The sequence below is a fragment of the Eublepharis macularius genome, chromosome 5, assembly GCF_028583425.1.
Source record: "Eublepharis macularius isolate TG4126 chromosome 5, MPM_Emac_v1.0, whole genome shotgun sequence".
NCBI lineage: Eukaryota > Metazoa > Chordata > Lepidosauria > Squamata > Eublepharidae > Eublepharis > Eublepharis macularius.
The window spans coordinates 98,111,803-98,131,112 of record NC_072794.1 but is presented as its reverse complement, the minus strand read 5'-3'; the positions used below and the strand labels follow the sequence as shown (position 1 = coordinate 98,131,112).

Genomic DNA, 19,310 nt, shown 5'->3' with positions numbered 1-19,310 from the left:
TTATCTCTCATATTTAATCTACTTCATAAGATTGTTGAGAATAAAAATGCAATACGGCAATATTGTTGCTTACCTAATTAGGCTGCAAAAAGGTGGGCTCAATCCAAAGATGTTATTACGGACAATATTGCACTTACTCATTTCCATATGCAGAAACACAAAACACCATATAAAGCTGTCCCATAGGTACACATAGATGTTTGTATTGGATGGATCAATATTTCATTGCCAGTTGAAACCATCTCTTTGTGTAAGATCTTGGATATGCAGAAGCATATTGAACCCATTAATGTATGGAAAATACATTTTGCATCCTCCCTGAGCCTGCCAATGTGGGGAGGGCAGAATAGAAATCAAAACAAATAAAATAAAAATAATAGATCTCTCCTTTTCACCCTGTGAAGCAGAATGCAATCTGCGCTCTTCTGTGCATGTAAGGAATATGATTGTGCATAAGAACTGTGAGACTCCTCCCTCATCAGCACCCCATCTGGCTGTCTACCATCCTGCCAGCTTCCCAGGCAGGTGTCCTCCAGCCTCAGATGGGCAGGAAAGGGGGTTGCACCACCTTGTTCCTTCTCCTGCCTTGAGAATAACAGTACGCTCCAGCTGCCTCTTCCTGCAATTCTTCCTCGTCCTTCACAGGAACCTGACTTTAAAGGCCTCCTCTTGTCCTACTTCCCTGGATCTTCTCCCAATCTTCACTCAGCCTCCCTGAGTGGCCCTTCTCCCAGCCTATCTGATGGGAAGGCTGGGTAGACTCTGCAGTCCTCTGGCCCCACCCATTCCATCCCAGCCCCAGGTGGGGCATTTGTTCTGTTTTCTGCCTGGCTCACCCCAGCTGTTTTGTAGCCTATCCAGTGGCCCCCTTGGCAGCTTGAGGCCTGTGTCTGCCAAAATTATGCTGCCAGCAATCTCCTGTGGGCCTGGCTGAGGTGGAGCTGCCTGGGCAACTGCAGGAGAAGGATGAGTTTGCTGGGGGGCTGCAGGCTGTTCTCCAGGGTCATGCCTGAGCATGGGCTGCTGCTGGCCTAAGGGTGAAGGAGGCCTAGGGATCTGTAGAGGCACTTGCAGCTGAAGTACTGACAGAGGCAGTACCTGAGGATGGTGCAGGGCCTGAGGATGGTGCCTATTGCTTCAGGGGTGGTGTGGTGGTGGACAGGAGGATGGCATTGCTGGACAAGAACATTTTCTGGATCAGTGCAGAAATCAAGTTTACTCTTTATTTAAATGCTATTAAGTAATGTCACATTCTGTGACATGAAGTATCCTTTGTAGAGATGGGCATGAAACAGAAAAAAAGGAAACATTTTGTCATGTTCCACGAATCACGGAACACAAACTTCCACGAAATTGTCCCATTTCATGATACGATTCGTTAGTTTTGTGATTCATCAGAACCTGGGGCACTTCAACAGCCCCCTTCATACCCAGAGATGCCAAACTTTCAGGGAGACTTCAGCAGGCTTTCCTCCAGCAACCCTCCAAGTAGCTCTTTTCAGGCTCTCTTTGCTGACTTTTCCCTCCCGTCCTCCTGGCCTCCTGCTTTCTGCCGCTGCTTTAAGAAAAATCAAGCAAAGCGGATCTGCTTGGGTTTTCCTCTCTCCAGGTTCTCTTTGCTGACTTTTCCTTCCCGTCCTCCTGCTGCTCTGACATGCCCTCCCCCTGCCTCCAAGTTCTTGAAGGAAAAGCCGAGCCGAGTGGATCTGCTCAGGATCCACTCCAGGAAGCTTGAGGGTGGGGTAGGTGGGTGGGAAGGCATGTCAAAGCAGCAGAAGGACAGGAGGTAGAGAGTCAGGGAAGGGTTCCTGAAGCTAGCAAGCAGCGACCAGAGGCAGAAGCAGCTACTGAGGCTGCCACCACTGCTGCTACTCCACCATCCAATTCTTAAAAATGGAGAAGGGAAACAGAGAGGGGAAGGAGTCTTTGACTACAGTTCCCGGGTAAACTTGCGCAGACCTGCATTGTTCAGCTCTCAGGTTGGCAGGGAGAGCTGCCTATCAAGGTTATGTGGGCTAAGATTGGGGTTTCCACGGCAACAAAAGGTCTGCAGATATTCCAGACCTATGTTGCCTAGGGAATCAATGGATCGGCGCCAGCCTGTCTGGCAGCAAAAAGCGTTCACAAATTGAACAAATCAGCCCAAAAAGTCATGGATTTCGTGAAAAACGCCCCACGAAACACGTTTTTGCAATACATGAATCGGCCTGATTCGTCACAAAATTTGATTAATATTTCGATTCGTGCCCACGCCTAATTCTTTGTACATATTGGTATGTCCAGCCAGTGCTGAGAAATTTTAAATTAGCTATAGCTGTGCACATTATAATGCCTTTGCACAACCTTCTGAAAAGATCCATGTGGATATTACATCAACATCTGCCTGTAGGCACCCTTCATCTCAGCATCTGCATCAGCAGCTTGCAAGGGGAATAGCTCCACCCTCAGGAGAAAAAGAGGAATTCCTGGCTATACAAGATTTGTATGTCAAAGATGGGCTTTGGGTTTTCTTACTAAGATACAAAGACAGCGCTGAACCTAGATCAGACCTCTCTAAATTCCTAATACATGAGAGCAATGGGAAGGGTTTTGAGTATGCTTCATGGGGAATGAAGGGGCAGCAGATGCCACTGGAAATAGCAACATACATACTACTGTCCTACATATGTCCCCTGCGGTGCTTTTCTTCTCTGCCCTTCAGGTGACCTTCTGGGATGTTGTGCTGCAGGAAAACATGGTCCTTGTTGCTCGCTTCTATCACTGGCCCAGTGGCAGAACAGCACACGCACCCTGGGATGAAGGATTCAAGCCTCAGCATCAGCTAGTACTACGGAGTGAGGAATGGCTGGCTGCCTGGGCTGTTCTCCAGCTGACCAAGTCATTTGAATCCTCTAAAGTGATGCTTGCAGGTATGCTGCTGGCACTTTATGTGGCTCGATGCTAGGTTCCTCTCTGTTTAATTAAGGGACAGCTAGTCATTCTGTAGGAATAAGCTTCTGTCCATTCTATCCTTGCAGGTGCAATGAAGAAAGGCAAGTCTGAAATGCTTAACTGGAACACAGGGACCCACACACTGACTCTGTTTCATGGCCCTATTCCTCCTGTAGCAATTTTCTCAGCTATGGTAAGTCTATGTGCAACACCCCCAGGCCTAGTAGTTAGGTAGAAAACATCAAGGAGCAAAATGCAGAAGTAAAACACTCATGAGAGATAACTGTAGACCTAATCCTGCTGTTAATACAACAGTTTTCACTGGATTACTTCATTAAAGGTTTCTAAAAGCCAGCCATCTTTATGAAGCAGTATTTCATACACCCATGCAATCTTTGTAGGACTGCATCTATCAAGCTTCTGTTCTGCTGTGTGGATGCCAGTGACTTATCAAGCTTCTTTCCTGTTCTGTCCTTGCTAACACCTGGGTGATGCAAACCTCAGTCAGCAGCACAGCAAAAGCAACAAGCCCTCAAGATGTATGGTGATGCCACTTTGAGGCTGCACATCTTTACCAATCAGAAACCAGACCTACCTTTCCCACCGGAGTCACCAGCCATACTTGAGCCTGCAAGGACCTGGTCCCATGTGAGTGCTGGACAAGCAGTTTGGAGACCTCACAGGGCTTAGAAAAGGCTGGGCCAGACCTGCCCTAAAAGAGATTGGTAGAAAAGACAGGATCTGAGCCCCTTCTTAATTGGTACACAGACACTTATGCCTCTTCCCAACTTGGAATGTCTGTAGAAGAGCCCCGTGGTGCAGAGCAGTAAGCTGCAGTACTGCAGTCCAAGCTCTGCTCACGACCTGAGTTCGATCCTGGCAGAAGCCAGGTTCAGGTAGCTGGCTCAAGGTTGACTCAGCCTTCCATCCTTCTGAGGTTGGTAAAATGAGTACCCAGTTTCCTGGGGGTAAAGTGTAGATGACTGGGGAAGGCAATGGCAAACTACCCCATAAAAAGTCTGCCAAGAAAACAATGTCCCCAATGGGTCAGTAATGACTCAGTGCTTGCACAGGGACTACCTTTACCTTACCTACACAGGCACCTATTTAGGAGGCGTGCCTCTTCCCAGCTTGGAATGTCAGTTGTTAACCAGTTCACACTCTGTTGTCCAACCAGGCTCTTTTTTTTTAAAAGGACTTTGGCATATGTTACTCCCAAGGCTAGCAATTAGGAGCATGAGAACTTGGGATATTCAGGTTCAACTCATCTTGCCATGAATCAAAGTGGGCAGTCACTCTCTCAGCCTCAAAAGACTGTGCTGAAGATAAAATGAGGAAAGGAAAACAATGTATGCTGCCCTGAGATTATTTCTTTTAACCCTAAAAACAGCTACAGTGTATGTGTGTGTGACAGAGAGAGAGAGCGCATGCACATGTATATATTACAGTGATGCTTGGGAAGGAGACTTTAACTCTTTTCTTCCCATTGTCACAATCAAAATCAGTTCTCCCAGGCTACTTTTAGTCCCATTAGGGAAAAAAGACAGAAACAATGTCTCTTTTTCCCTGTCAGAAACCGCTGGGGAGGGGATTTTTCTCTCTCCCATTGGCTATCGCCCCTCCTCACATTGTCCTTGCAAATTAGGGTTTGGGAACATGTGTCTGCTGAAAAAAACCATGTAGGTTCTCCCATAGATCAGTTTAATTTAGGAAAAGCCCTATATAAATACTATGTTCTATATTTTAATTTATTTCTTAAAGAGGCTCAGTATCATAAAAGAAACGAGTCTCTATTCTTCGTAGCCCTCCCATTTGCTCCACAGGACCAGCTTGTATAGTGACTAGCACAAAGCTTTATGGATTCGAACATATTTTTGCAGGCAGCTTTTATTCATCGTGTCAGGGAGACCCCTCCTTTGGAACCCTTCTGTGATGGAGATGGCTTTGACCTGTATATTGATGGAGCTCGCTTCCTGCCAGATGATGTCACTGTTACCAGGGTTGCCGGTCGTATCTTCACAAGCAGTTTCAGCCAGTAAGGGAGAATGTTCTTTGCTTTTCCCCACATGCTAGGCTCCCTCTGTGCCTCCTACTGTTGCACATGCAAGTCTGGCTTAGAACCTGTTCTGATGTGACCTTTACAACAAGGATGTTGCTGTAGCATGGCTCCCTCCTGTGATATTCAGATAATATCAGAAACCTTGAATTGTGTGCAAGAAGCTCATCACACAGCATTGCCTTGATTTCAGAAGATGATGCTGTGCCCCTAAATGGTGGGTCTCCTTGTGAGTTGGGAGAATTAGCAGTTACCCCCAACTCCTTGTGAGTTGGAGGTAACTGCAGGATCTCCATCAGTATATATCAGGATCATTCCCTTAGAGAACTCTCAAGCGTACAACAGGAAAGGTTTCTTTATTAACAGAGCAAAAAGCAAACGCACAGAGAGCACACACAGCATACATACAAAGCTAACTAGAAAACAGGGAGGAAATGGAAAGAGTAATTGGGATGGGGTGATATTTACTAGTCCTGAAGGGAGAGAAGGTCTGCAGAAGTAGCAGTGAGGATGGCCAGTGTCTCACAGAAGGGGAAGAGAGGGCTCAGATGTAATATGAGGGTGCGTGGATGGGTCCAGAATACATACACAGCATAGGGCTTGGGACAGCCCCATTACAGTGTGAAATGTGCCCATGGGCAGAATTATGTCTTCTGCCCCTGAAACAATATCTTGACGGCTTGTCTGGAGGTGAAACAATAAATTTGGGAAGGCTTGATTGAGCATATCTGGGAGGAACTATAGGTGAGAAAAGTGCTTGATGTCCCACAACTGCCAGATGGAAGGGCTTATCAGGTTCCTGAATAGCTTAGATTGGGAAGGAGAGGTGAGGAAGGTACAGAAGGGTGTTGATGGGTTAAGCAAGAACTCCTGGAAGACCTCTTTTGGTTTACTTAAATGCTTCTCTCAGGCATGAAGGGGTAGCTAGTCAGCCTAACACACCTTCTGGTACTTTTCCAACTCCAGCTGGGGTTGGCATCTGTCCTGCCTAGCCAGGCAGTGCCATGTGCTTAAGGCACATGAGGAAGGGGCTTACGATATTTTATATTCACAAGCTGCCCTTGCAATAAGAAGAAGGGGTATGACTGCTAACAATGCCAGTATGGGAAGGAGCCATGACATGACTTCTCTCATGCGATCTAAGACTTCTGGTGACACCCAAACAGAGCAGAAAGGAACTATGCTGTAAAGATTACCACACTATGAAGGTAATGCCAAAATAGGCATGTAATTCATACAAAGAGAAGATGAGAGAGGAGATAAATTGCATAGTGGAATGCTTCCCAATTAAAGAAATATGTTCTAGGTACAAAACTAGCCTATTAGGGAGCATGGTCATTTGGAACACCTCTAGTTTATAACACCTCTCTTTTGTTTTGTATATATACAGGATGCCTTTTGAATTGAGAGAAGCATTCTATTACCTACAGTCTGAAATGGCTATTACTATGTTATCTGGTCTTCTGTGAAGTACACTTAAGTTAATGGATTGTATCCTGCTTCTCTGTTCAGTTAAGTATGTTGTCTTTCTCCAGTGGAAGAGACTGTTCCTCCAGAGAAAGGGTTTTTGCACTGGAGAAAGGTTCCATACTTAGCTGAGCAGAGCGATAGGATGTAACCCAACCCATTGTATATAAAGTATTTTGAACACTTGAGAGAAAGCACAATATAAAAACAATGAGGAGGATGGTGGAGAATGACAGACAGGTATGTGACATGACACCTGATTTGACGATTTGAGTCCCATGCAAAATTGCAGGGCTTCCTTACTCATCAAAAATATTGGAGGGTATGTGTGTGTGCACATACATGCGTAAGTGCAGAGGGATAGATTTAAGTACACAATCATTCTATTTGCTCATATATCAAGAATGCCCCGTCCCCTGACCAAGCATGATGAAAACTTAAGCTGCTATCTGTCCACTTTGACCCAGTTCTATTTTATATTTTGTTAGCTACCTTGAATTTTCTGGTTGAAAATTAAAGGATTATTGATGTCATGAATGATTTTTGAATAATTTACAATAAACATAAATCTTCATAAACAATTGTGCCTTTCACCCTGGGAACATTGGTGCATTTACTCATGGCAAACTGCTTAAGGTTGATTCACAGGACTAGTTCATACATTTCATTGGAAAAGACTTGTGTGGTTTAAAACATGATAATGTGAATTGGCTCTTTGTGGAATCTCTGATCCAGGCCATTAATTTATTAGCACCAGTTTTGATGTCTCTCTAGTTTTGCCCTGTACCCTGCAGAGTGTTTTGTTTCCTTCCAAGATGCCTACAACAGCAGAGTGACTTGATCATCCTCTCATCAGAAACTTCACACTGAAGTTTTATGTCTCGTCCTCTTAGAATCATAGGAGTTTATAATCCAGACTCAGTTTACCAATGGCAGAATGGAACTTTCCTGTCTCCTCCCACCCCCACTGCAGCACACTGATCTCCATGAAATACTGCTCTTGGCAGATAGAGGCCCCTGATGTGAGGGGGATCTGCAGCAGAAAGAAAGAATCAGTGAAAATCACCAAAGTAGTCTGTATCCAACCCATAGTATTGGAAGAGGGCTTACAGGTCATGCGGGGAATCCAAACTAGCATATTCCCTACAGATGGCTCTTCCATTGCTTTTCAGAATTGGGCCAGACATATCCACTGGAATTGACTTGAACAGCAGCATTTTTGATCCACTTTACAACTACTCCATCGAAATCCGAGAGCTGCTTATGCCACCTTGTGCGACTCTCCTTTTGAAGGTTTGTGCTGGATCTTGTTCTCAGAGTGACAACTAGGCACAACACAGTGCCAAGGCATGTGAGCACTTCCTGTTGGGGAGTAAAGGGAGGGAGGGGTAGTTACAAAGTTAAGGACCTTTCCTTTACAAAAATGGAGGAGGCTGTGGTGATTAGTGCATCTTGCAGCTTCTTCCTGATCCCCTCACCGCCTAGCCAAAATGGAACTGTGAGCAATCAGTACCACAAAAACTGGAATTCATCTCTCTTGATATCTTACAGCTTTATTCTATTGATAGTTTAAGTTCTAATCTCATCCTGATTGGCTGGGCAGCTCTCAATCTTTTTGTGGAATCTGGAACACACACAGCCCCCGAACCTGGGGCTAGGGGGATCCAGGTGAGTTTACTGCACTGGAGTTTAAAACAACCAGCCTAAATTCTGGAGTCTAGTAGCACTTAAAAGACAAACATGTTCTCTAATATGCCACTGAGCTCCTGTTTAATTTTGCTGCTATAAACAAACATGACTGCCATCTAGAATTGTCAGCCTAGGTTCTGGAAATTAAACTGGGGAACGGTGTCGAGTCCAGATTTGCAATCTTAACAGTCTCTGATAAGATGATATAAAGGAAGTTTCTATCTCTGTTGTAATATTCAAATGAACCTGGTTAGTCATTAGTAGTTTTTTGCTTAGGAACCCTCATTCGTTCATAGATCAAAATGCTGTAGAGGTAGAGTGATTCCGCACATGTTGGATAATGCACTTCCAATCCTCTTTATAGATCATTTGGAACTGATTTTTTTGTGTGCGGAACAACAAATCCACCTCAAACGACTGATAAAGTGCATTGAAAGTGCATTATCCAACGTGTGCGGAATCAGCCGTAGTGTTGACTAATACAGCTGAATCTCACAGGAGAGCTTGTTGCTATGGCAGTCAGAGACATGGAAGTCCATTAGAACGGTAAGCTGAGGTCCCCAACACAGCTAGTACTTTATCAGTATCCTGAACCCCCACTAGACAAAGTTACTACCTCTCTGCACCTCAGAAGAAGATAGCACTTTAACATGTGCATTAAGCATTTTCTGCAGTTGTACCAAAAAGCCTATTTCCCAGCTGTTCCCATAGTCATTACAAGTTGAAGGGGAGAAAGGCCTCAGTGATTCTAGATTGCTCTCCTTATCAGGTCTCTCTCAATGATGGTGCTCACCAGCTCCGCATTTATCACAACAGCCCGTGTCCAGATCAACCCTTCTCTGTCAGTTCTTTGACTGCATCAGGACGGTAGGCTGTTCCTTACTTTTCTCCTTTCCAATTCCTGCCCCACCTTAGAGTTCAGTTTAGTTGCAATGTTTGTCCTCCCACCTTCTCTGTAGGTATGTGCCCTGCGCAACCCTGCTGGTGAGGCTTCTCAAGGCTCCTGAGAATTCCAGCCATCAAACCTTGCAAAGGAACACAGTCCCCCAGACAAGCTGGGCCACACTGGGCCTCTTCCAGACCCGGCCTGATTACTCTGATGGGGTCTATTATTCAGATTCAGCCAAACCTTCTGCAGGAGAAAGTTGCTTCTATGATGCCATGACAAACAGGTGATCAGAGTTGGGATGGACCAATGTTATATGGGTAATGAAAGTGGACTGTTGGAGCCCTGGTTATAGATATAATAACCAGTGGTTATAGATATAATAACCAGTGCCCCCTTTCATTGTCACATATGTATCTATTCACATTTAGAGCTTTGCTGTTGATTTTCCTCTTGACAATGCAAGGTGCATGAACGGGACTTGTGAGAACAACATCTTCTGGATCATAGGCTGACTGTGAAAAAGCTTGTTTTACCAGCTTCTTATGATCTGGATATAAGCTCCTTCTTCCTTATGAACTATCCATTCCTTTAATATCAGCAGATGTGTGATGCTGTGCTTGCAATATCATCCTTTATTTGACATCTTCAGTGCAAACTTGAACAGAGTTGCACTCTTCTATACTAGTTGACTTCAGTGAATTTAGAAGTTTTGGATTGCACTGCCCAGGGCAGAGTTATAGGCTAGCCTTCCTCCACTTTAATAGCAACAACATTCAATTTATATACCGCTCTTAAGGACAACTTAATACCACACTCATAGCGGTTTACAAGTGTGTTATTCGTATCCTCATGACAATCACCCTGTGAGGTGGGTGGGGCTGAGAGAGCTCTGGAGAGCTGTGACTGACCCAAGGTCACCCAGCTGGCTTCAAGTGGAGGAGTGGGAATCAAACCCAGTTCTCCAGATTAGAGTCCTGTCGCTCTTAACGACTACACCAAAGAGTTCTAGGCATCACGGTATTTGGTTTTCGGTTTACAAAGTTTTTACATGCTTAGATTTGCTACTGTGTTATTGTTATGTGCAATTTGTTTACAACTATTGCCAAAGGCTCCCGTCAGTTGGCTACAAGCCCGCTGGCTTTTGATCCCACTCGTTTCGATGTCTCTTCTTCCTGGCCAGGAAATAGGATTGCTATTACGCCATGTGAAATGGACAACTTTGAAGAAAATTAAAGAAACCATTGGCTAGGAAGAAGAGACACTGAAACGAGCGGGATCACAAGCTGACGGGCTTGTAGCCAACTGATGGGAGCCTTCGGCTACCACAGTAGGAACCGGAACCCTATCAGCATCCACCTGAAAGGAAATACAAATAGCAATAATATTGCATATATGGACTCTTGTTTGGAATTACGGACTTACTTTGATCAATTGGAGTGAAATGGACTGAGCTAGATCAATTGAAATGAAATTCTTTATGACTACTCACAAAATAGAGCACTTGCACTTTAAATAATATAATTGTATGTTGTTTAACACCAGGTAGTGTTTTTGGTCTTCTTGCAGCTTTTTGCTCTTGTTGTGTTAATGCTAGTGGAGACCTTCCCTTATGGTGTATAGAGTGAATTTAGATAGTAACATAGAAGGGTACATATCTTAACCGCTATGGCAGAGGGCAACTAGTCCTTGATCTGTTGACCAGAAAGGTTTTTAATCAAAGGACAGGAGGAAACTTAAAAAAGATTAAATAAATCTGAATTTACATTCCAATCAGAGGGATAGGAGTAAAAATGACACACTTCCTGTTGTACATGACTACACCTTGGTTGAAACACAATCTAGAATTTGAATATTGAATAAGGTAGCTGCTACAGCAGGTTTCTCAAGTCTGTGTCATGCTGACATCCCACCTTTTACTTCATGTAGGTCTATTGTCTCTGTCCGGGAAATTGTTCATCAACTTACTGGAAATAACAGCCTAACCACAGATAGTGAGATCTCCAGCTGGATTCGCCAGAAACTAACCCGGCTACCTGGCAATATACCCCAGACTTTCAACCTCACCTATGTTTCCAGATACATCACAACCTATGGTGTCAAGGTGAATAGCAGTCACACTCACATCAGTGGCCTAGCTAGTGGCTGTTATTACAGGGTATGGCACTACCAGTGCAATCCTAAACAGATTTACAGCATTCTAGACTAATTGACTTCAGTGGATTTACAAGAGAGTAACTCTGCTTATGATTATACTGTACAACTGCAATCCTAAGGACATATACAATGGAGTAAATTCTACTGAGCTCAATAGAACGTCCTTATGTTTGGTGCTAGAGAGACATTTGTGTTTTCAAAGGGGTGCTTCCATTTTTTGTTTCTTCTTCCAGGTAGGCTAAGAATGCACATGATAGCAGCAGCATTTTAAATCTTTGTACCTGCTAGCATTTCGCAAGGATGCTTACAAGACAGGGCCTTAAGAGCAAGGTCCGAGATACCACCCCCCCCCCAAATTAAAAATGTCACCTGGTGAAGGAGAACCTGAAAGCTTGCACACTGTTGTGTGTCATTTTGGTTGGTCCTAATAGAAGATATTACATAGCTTTTGTTTTCAAGTACGTTCTCTTATGTTGCAAGTTTGACCCTCAGTTACTGTTAGCCTCAGGTCTGGTCTGCACTTTCAAGCTGGAGACTGCTGTAACTATGCTTTTAGCAGGTGAGGCTACAGCATGGAGACAAACACTTGCTGCTCATTGCTGCATCTTGAGCTGCTGTTAAAGGCACAGCCACAGAGGCCCGCTGAAAAGTTAGCAAGTTCCATTTTCCTCTAGCCATCATCTCTACGCTGGCAAGCAGTGGGCTAAGAAACACTTCTCAGGGGCAATGAGTTGCACACCCCTAACAGAGTTCATATCCCATTTGCAAAAAGAGTAGCAGCATGAACAATCTGTGGTACTGAGCAAAGGGTTATCGACCAAACAGTTCAAGGACACTTGTACAAGTCACCAGAGACTGCTGTTATTTAGATTAGCTCAATAATTTTTGTTTTGTTCCAGTTTGCCCTGGACCGAGCCATGAATTTGCCCTGGACTGGCTTGACAATGGCCCACTTCTGCTTCAGTCCACCTGCAGCTTATTACTTTGGAAGCCAATGGATGAAATATGATTACCCAATCTTTGTCAAGAAACTTGATATCAACAGTTTCCAGCAATGGCCTGCATGGCTTGATGGCTTCAAGGTATTCCATTTGTGGAAGTTTTATATTTGGCTAAAAAGACATTTTCTTGACAGCTGTAATTCACACATCTTACTGAAAGGCAAATGCTGAGAGGTCTAGAGGTAATCGCATCCATATTTCTATGATGGTTGATTTAGCATCCATATAAATAGCCTGCAATATCCACTGACCTCGGGCCCGGCAATTCCAGAAATTAAACATCCATTATATGGAAGAGCACTGCCTTGCATTTGGGTGGGGGGGCAGGTGGTGGAGTGGGACTCAGAAAAGCTTAAAAGGTTCACTATAGTGATCTGGCATGGCTGGAATTAGGCTGGCATTTCTCTGTCACCTTCTGAATCTGTGCTCAGATGTTGTTTTTGCCATTGGAACCCTAATAGGATTTTACAAATTTTGGCAAAGTACTAGAGAGTTCACATTAAGCCTCCACTTTCTTATTCCCCAACCCACACAATTAATTTGGGGGCCATTGGCCTGTGAGAGAGCATTCCAAAGAGTAATGACAAGCTGTGTGTGGTTGGAGAAACCCCTTCTTCCTAACCACTGACACCAGTGCTGTGTCCTGGCAGATCTTTCTGCACTAGCAGAAGTTTTAAGGACCTAGTGCGCTGTATCCAGTGACTGTATTCTGCTACTTGCAGTTTTTCCTGTGTTGGAAGCTTTCTGCCCACAGAAAATGCTCTACCTGCTAGCTGAACGTTCCTTTCGCCAAAGAAAAGCTGCGGCAGAATAGTTTAATTGCATGCAGTCCATTATTTCTGCAAAGTATCCCAAGACTTTTCATGATGGTTACTAGAACTAACGTTATGGTAACCACTAGGGATTGTAGATTATTGAACCTATACAATAACTGCATCAACTTTCAATTTTAAAACCCGCAATAACATTTGTTTTTCAGTCCTGCCCACACAGGGCTTACCGTGAATATTCCGCAGTGATTATCCACCTGTACGAGAGCATGGTGATCTCAAACCAAGATACTTTGGGTCTAGAGGAAGATGTCCAAACCGCCCAGAGAAGAGTCATGCTGAAAACAGAGCAGTTAAATTATACTCTGAGAAATGAGGCATGGACTGCTCTCCATGTGTTCTCTAGAGATTACTGCAACACTGGTGTTTATCAACTGCCCCTGTACCATGGGGCTCCCAACCAGGTATAAGGGAAACCTAGTGATGTGTTTTATCCATTAGGTTTTAGCTGATGCACCAATACCCAGCATAGTGCCACACTGCTTACCAAAGATTTCCTGGCACTTGTATCTTGGGAATAAAATTCAAAGGGTCTTGAATAGAATGGGGTGGGGGGAGCAACTAATCAAAGCTTTCTACCTCCTGATGGATGGAGCAAAGTGCCCAGCTCATCCCACATCAGTGCATCACAGTTGTGCACACTTGGTGTGTCCACAGACAGACGTTCTTCTTTGGGCTTGGAAAGCTGCCCCTGTGGCTGTTTCTCTGGAAAATGAAACTAAATGGAATCTCTTCCTCAAAGTAAAGAGTTTATTCTGGCTTTCCTCTCCCTACTTGGTGCAGGAGATACTTCTTAATACAGGAGGCATTTCCTGTACATCAGAAAGGAGCAGCCCTTTAGAAGCAAGGGGCTGTGTCATAGGAGGCCATTGGAAATGGAACCTCCAATATTTCATACCACCTCTCAGCATTTTGTTATTGGCTCTACTCTTGTAGCACCTATTTTGTGGTGGCTCCCACTGTTCTCTTTCAAAATTCCCTATGTGCCTATAAGCTCAAGAAAGTTGAGGACCCATGAGCTAAGGTGTCCATGGACAGCTTCACAACCATAGCTATTGTACAAGTTATAGACCTCTGTTTACAGAATCTAGTACATTTCTTAGAATGCTAAATATTTTTAAGACATACATGCACACCTGTTATCACAAACATGTTAACTTTCTTGCATGGTTTTTTCTGACACTACCTGAATACTTGCATCTTAAAGTGACAAGTCCTTACATATCAGTTGTCCACAAATGCAGTAATTCATTTCTCTAATTTCCTGCACATAGTCTCTCAGGAGACAAAACCACATGTACTCAACTATCACTCATCTTTCATCTCTAGGTTAGCAACTAAGAACAGGTACTTCAATTGCTAACTTTGGTTCTAGGGTTACTCCCAAGACTTTACTGGCCAGGACTTTAAAAACCATGATTTTGGGACTGGGTGTATGAGCGTTTTTAACACGTCTAGGTTCCCAAGTTTTATAACCCATAAGTTTGCTCTGACAATCATTTAGGCCCAAAGCGTACCACACAACGGCTCACTCCTTCTCCCTTTTAAAAACATCATATGAAAGAAGAGTTCAGAGTAAGAAGTTTGTTCTTCAAAATTTTATTATTTCCTGAACAGATCATCTTGCATTCCTTATCCCAAGGAAAATGTAGCAACATTATGATGAGCCTACTCCATAAGGACATGGTAAGTTACTAAACATGTATGAAGCATAGCTTCATAAAGAATTCCAGACAAAAAGGGCCCAAAGTCTACCCAAGACAGCTTTTCCATACAACCTTTTATTCTGTAAAAAAAAAAAAAAATCTTGAATACACAACACAGCTCTGCAATTCTTTTCCAAACTTCATTTACCCAAAATGTTACTGAGACAAGGGAAAAAATTTAGGGAGCAGAACTAGGAGAGACTTGAGACTGCTCCCAGTTACACTGGCCGGGACAAACCTAAGGTCAGACTTTCTTCAAAACAAGAATCCAGTCTGAAGTATCTACTCAAATGTTAGCCTTGACTCTTCTGTTATTTTCTGACTTTCACCCACCCTCCATTCAACACTGATCTTATTAAAGCTCCTTTTATGCTATTTCTCATAGCCCCTCATGTGAGGCTTTCTGCCTGCAGATTATTGTACCACTGATAAAAATTTTCTGGAAAAAAATGAATAGAAAACCAATTTGTGTGCAAGTATATTCTTTCATTCATTCATAGAATATATATTATTCCTTCCTCCCAAATTTACAAATCAACTTGCACAATTCCTAAGGCTGTTCACCTGAAAAACATGAATTATGACTTTGAAGCTGCTGTATTATTAATAGCATCCATCGTTTTTGAAAACAACCTTTAGAAATGGAAAATTTTCCATAGCAAGATTAAACACTGGAAAATGTTCAATGGTGCCAGTGTAGGGTTACACTTTCATTTTATCCCTGTGTAGCACTTAAGAGTACCGTTGTTATTTAGCTTCCCAAATTCACTTGTATGCCTTGGTGAAAATCTGCCAGCATTCTATGAAAACCAAGTCTGATGTATTGTCGAAGGCTTTCACGGCCGGAGAACGATGGTTGTTGTGGGTTTTCCGGGCTGTATTGCCGTGGTCTTGGCATTGTAGTTCCTGACGTTTCGCCAGCAGCTGTGGCTGGCATCTGCGGAAAACCCACAACAACCAAAACCAAGTCTCATTCTTCTGCTGTCACCACTGGGGTATTTCCTCCTGCTTCACATGATCCCTCAAAGAAAAACAGACAGGCTGAAATAGAAGTCATAAGCATCCTGGGACATTCTCAAGTAAACCTAGACCTAATTCAGGCAATCCTACTTCTATACTTACAATCCTTGTGGGCTCTACCATCTTTTTCTAATGCCAATACTGTCAAAAAGTAGTAATACTCTTTAATAAGGAATTAATACAGAAAATTAATTACAGAAAATAGGTAATTTCAAGTTCTTCTGCAGATTAAATTGGTGGAAGGTGCATCTGTGCTTGTCCGTATAGCTGATGGACGGTGGGATGGAGATTTCAGATTCACAATAGAGGTAAGCATAGTAAAATGAAGCAAATGAATGAGTATACAATTTTAGCCTTCCCATGAACTTAATTGAACTATCTTGGTTCCCTATCTTAGGACATTGATCAATCCTACATTCCCAAGAATGCTCTAGGTCTGTACTGTAAGGAACCCTCTGGAGGTAAAATTGCAGAATTAATGCCACAAGAGACATCGCAACAACTGGTAAGAGATTGTGCAAGCTTACTAATCACAGAATGAAACTGTTTACTTCTCACTGCAAGACAGAAATGGCATTGAAGGTGAGTGGGGGAGAGCAGGAACCTCCCCTCAGAGGACAGTGAGGGAGGGGGATAGGCAGGCCAGCAGGCAGAACAACAGTAAGGGGGAATCCTGCAGGTTTCCGAGGGAGGGGAGATCAAAAGCCTCAGGGCAGATATGTGCTCACTTGTTATATCTAATTCTAATAACAACATTCTTTATATACCGCCTTTCAGGACAACTTAACACCCACTCAGAGCAGTTTACAAAGTATGTTGTTATTATAATCGGCTTTTTTGAGGGGGAGCACTCCGGAACGGTGTTCCGGCAGCTCTAGAATCTGCTCACGTGATTCCTTCCTCCTTTGGCCCTGTGGGCTCTGCAAAGGAGGCTAAGCTGCTTTGAGTTCATTCTGCTTTCTTTTCATTCCTCTGAGAGAGCGAGAGAAAGCAAGCTGGGGCCTGGTGCGGGCTCTGCAGAGGAGGGTTAAGCTGCTTTGAGTTCATTCTGCTTTCTTTTCATGGGGGTGGGAGCTGTGTGTGTGCACGTGCTGCTTTGAGTTCATTTTGCTTTCATTTCATGGGGGTATAGGGGCTATGTGTTCGTATGTGCGCTGCTTTGAATTCATTCTGCTTTTTTTCAGGGGTGGGTGGGGCTGTGCGTGTGTTGCTTTCATTCTTTTGTTGACGTTGACATTGTTATGGTTCCCACAGCTTTTGAATGCAGATGGGTTCTGTGTTAGTTAAATATATGTTATGGTTATTTGCATTAGTTAAAATGTTATGGTTATTCCAGTTTTATGCTAGGAATGGATAGCTGTGTCCAAGTCACAGAAGGCTTTCATCAATATATTCATGAGCATATAGAAGTTCTTATGTCTTCATAGCTGTAACTCAAATGATTCTCTCCACCCTAAGCTGATTAACATAATTGAAATTGCAGTGGACATATGGGTGTTAAGGAAGTTTTTATGAATATTGTTTGTCTGGGACACTGGAATATTTATGAGCATTTCAATGTCACAACAGCTTAGCCATTGGCAAGATAGAGTTGTCAGGCAACAAAAAGCCATTTTAAACTAAGTACAGATCTAATGCAGCTAAAGTTGAGTATCTAATTTTGATTTGCTCCAGTAAAGCAAAATTCTCCCTGAAAATTCAATATTCATTAGATTAGGAATTTCAGACTCTGGAATTTTGAGAAAGAATTTTGGAATTTTTTTTCTACGCTGGCAGAGGGAATCTGTTAGAATTTACATTTGTGAGATGGGTTTTGGATTTTTAGAGGCCCCCTCCTTCTTGCATATTTTAAAATATAATTCCAAAGAAATGAAATGTTTGGGAAAGGGAATGGAAGATTTCACTTTTTGTAGAGGATACAGAAAGGAAACAAACCTTTTCTCATAATAGTGTACTAGCATTTATCTCATTGTAATGCATTGTGCTGGGTTCCGGGAAGCGGTGTCACTTCCGGAAGTGATGTCATCACGCATTTCCAGGAGCGCATGTGCACAAAGCACGTGCACATGTGATAATAGAGTTCCACCACTTTTCCCAGAAAAAAAGCCCTGATTATAATTCTAACATGGCACCAGCTATAGATGCTCAATAGCCACTACACAGTCCACTGTAGGTGAGAAGGAACCAGAGCTGCCACTGCCCTCACTCTGCAAGTGGGGAAGGAACCACTCTTCCCCCCTCCACCATCAAGGCAACAGAACTACAGGCATACAGGAGGGAGAATCAGGAGCTGCTGCTGCTGCTCACTGCATCTGTAAAGCAGGCAGCAAAGGGAGAGCCGCAGGTGGGTGAGATCCTCCCTGCAAGTCTCCCACTAGTCTTTTATGTAAGTGAAATCTTTAGTTTCAGCTTTTCTGTAAAACATGCACTTGTCATGCAGAAAAGATTTACGTATCTGTTCTACTTTATTTCAGGCAAAACAGCTCGTACTGGAACAAATCTAGCACACTAAAAAGCTGTAAGAACTTTCCATTAAACGTCAAAAGATGCATTGGCAATTACTGCTACAGAATATTTTATCATGCTGTGGAATGAATGTATCAGGCAGAACATTTGTTTCTAAAGGAGATTTGTTTCATTGCCAATACATATTAGGTAAACCTGGTGGTTTCAAAATATGTTTTTCAAGCAATTATCTTTAAGAATTGTATGTTTCATTCCCCCCAAAATGTAATAATCTAACCAAATGTTATGAAATCACATGGTTGACTAAGCCAGATAAATATTGAAGGAATTCTTATTTATGTCTCTTTTCACATAGTGGACCATGATAGTATAATTAATCTGATAGGGAGCTAAGTATTAATGCAAATGATGCCATAGATAGTGCCGGTGAAGCTGAGGTGCTCCAGTGACCCATTCTGTTGAAACAGATGAGCACACATCATCCACACCGTGTTTCGCTGAGTTCTTTCAATATACTAAAATTCATGTCAGTTTTCAGTGCTTTTTTCCCTTAGACAATGCAAGGGAGGAACATGCTCTACAGACTTAAGTATTAAAAAATAATTTTTACAAAAAGGCTTGAATGTGATCGACTACCACATTTAAACCACACTTGATTTTTTCCTGATTAAATATTTCCATTCATGCAGTCATTATTGGGTAATAAAATTAACATGGATGTACTTCTAAATTTTATTTACTAAATTTAACTCAGAACAGATATGCTAAATCAGATCATGATTTAGGACATTGGAATATTTTCCATTTCACATTTTTCCAGTCCTCTCTGCAATACACATCTTACAACCCTGTCCAAAAAAGCACAGTTGTTATAGCTACATGTGTTTATCTGTAGTTTTCCTACCCCTTGGTTCCTAACAGTTTCTTCACATATTCTGCCCTCAATCATGGCAATGCTTAAAGCAGGCTGTGTTCTTCCTGGTTTCTAAGCTACTGACTAAAATCTTCAACTTTTGCCATAAAACATATCCAGTGTTCTTTATTGAATGACAGCTGAAGACTCTTCTGAGCTTTTGAAATACCAACTGGGGTAATTGTGAC

The 19,310-nt window shown here is 42.9% G+C and overlaps 1 protein-coding gene across 5 annotated transcripts in view; it reads left to right on the top strand.

The window, feature by feature from the left end:
• Positions 1-18,543, top strand: part of CCDC17 (coiled-coil domain containing 17) — a 58,610-nt gene extending 40,067 nt beyond the window's left edge. For 4 of the 5 annotated variants that reach the window (XM_054981282.1, XM_054981280.1, XM_054981279.1 and 1 more), the window contains 15 exons: positions 2,702-2,909; positions 3,018-3,124; positions 3,436-3,579; positions 4,812-4,966; positions 7,627-7,747; positions 8,006-8,122; positions 8,913-9,010; positions 9,103-9,315; positions 10,959-11,133; positions 12,086-12,268; positions 13,167-13,421; positions 14,635-14,703; positions 15,971-16,051; positions 16,141-16,248; positions 18,218-18,543. In XM_054981282.1, coding sequence (XP_054837257.1) covers positions 2,702-2,909; positions 3,018-3,124; positions 3,436-3,579; positions 4,812-4,966; positions 7,627-7,747; positions 8,006-8,122; positions 8,913-9,010; positions 9,103-9,315; positions 10,959-11,133; positions 12,086-12,268; positions 13,167-13,421; positions 14,635-14,703; positions 15,971-16,051; positions 16,141-16,248; positions 18,218-18,247 — 2,064 coding nt within the window. In that variant the 3' untranslated portion in view covers positions 18,248-18,543. The remainder of the gene's footprint in view (positions 1-2,701; positions 2,910-3,017; positions 3,125-3,435; positions 3,580-4,811; positions 4,967-7,626; positions 7,748-8,005; positions 8,123-8,912; positions 9,011-9,102; positions 9,316-10,958; positions 11,134-12,085; positions 12,269-13,166; positions 13,422-14,634; positions 14,704-15,970; positions 16,052-16,140; positions 16,249-18,217) is intronic. The other variant, XM_054981281.1, reaches the window with a different exon arrangement.
• The last annotated feature ends 767 nt before the right edge of the window (positions 18,544-19,310 follow it).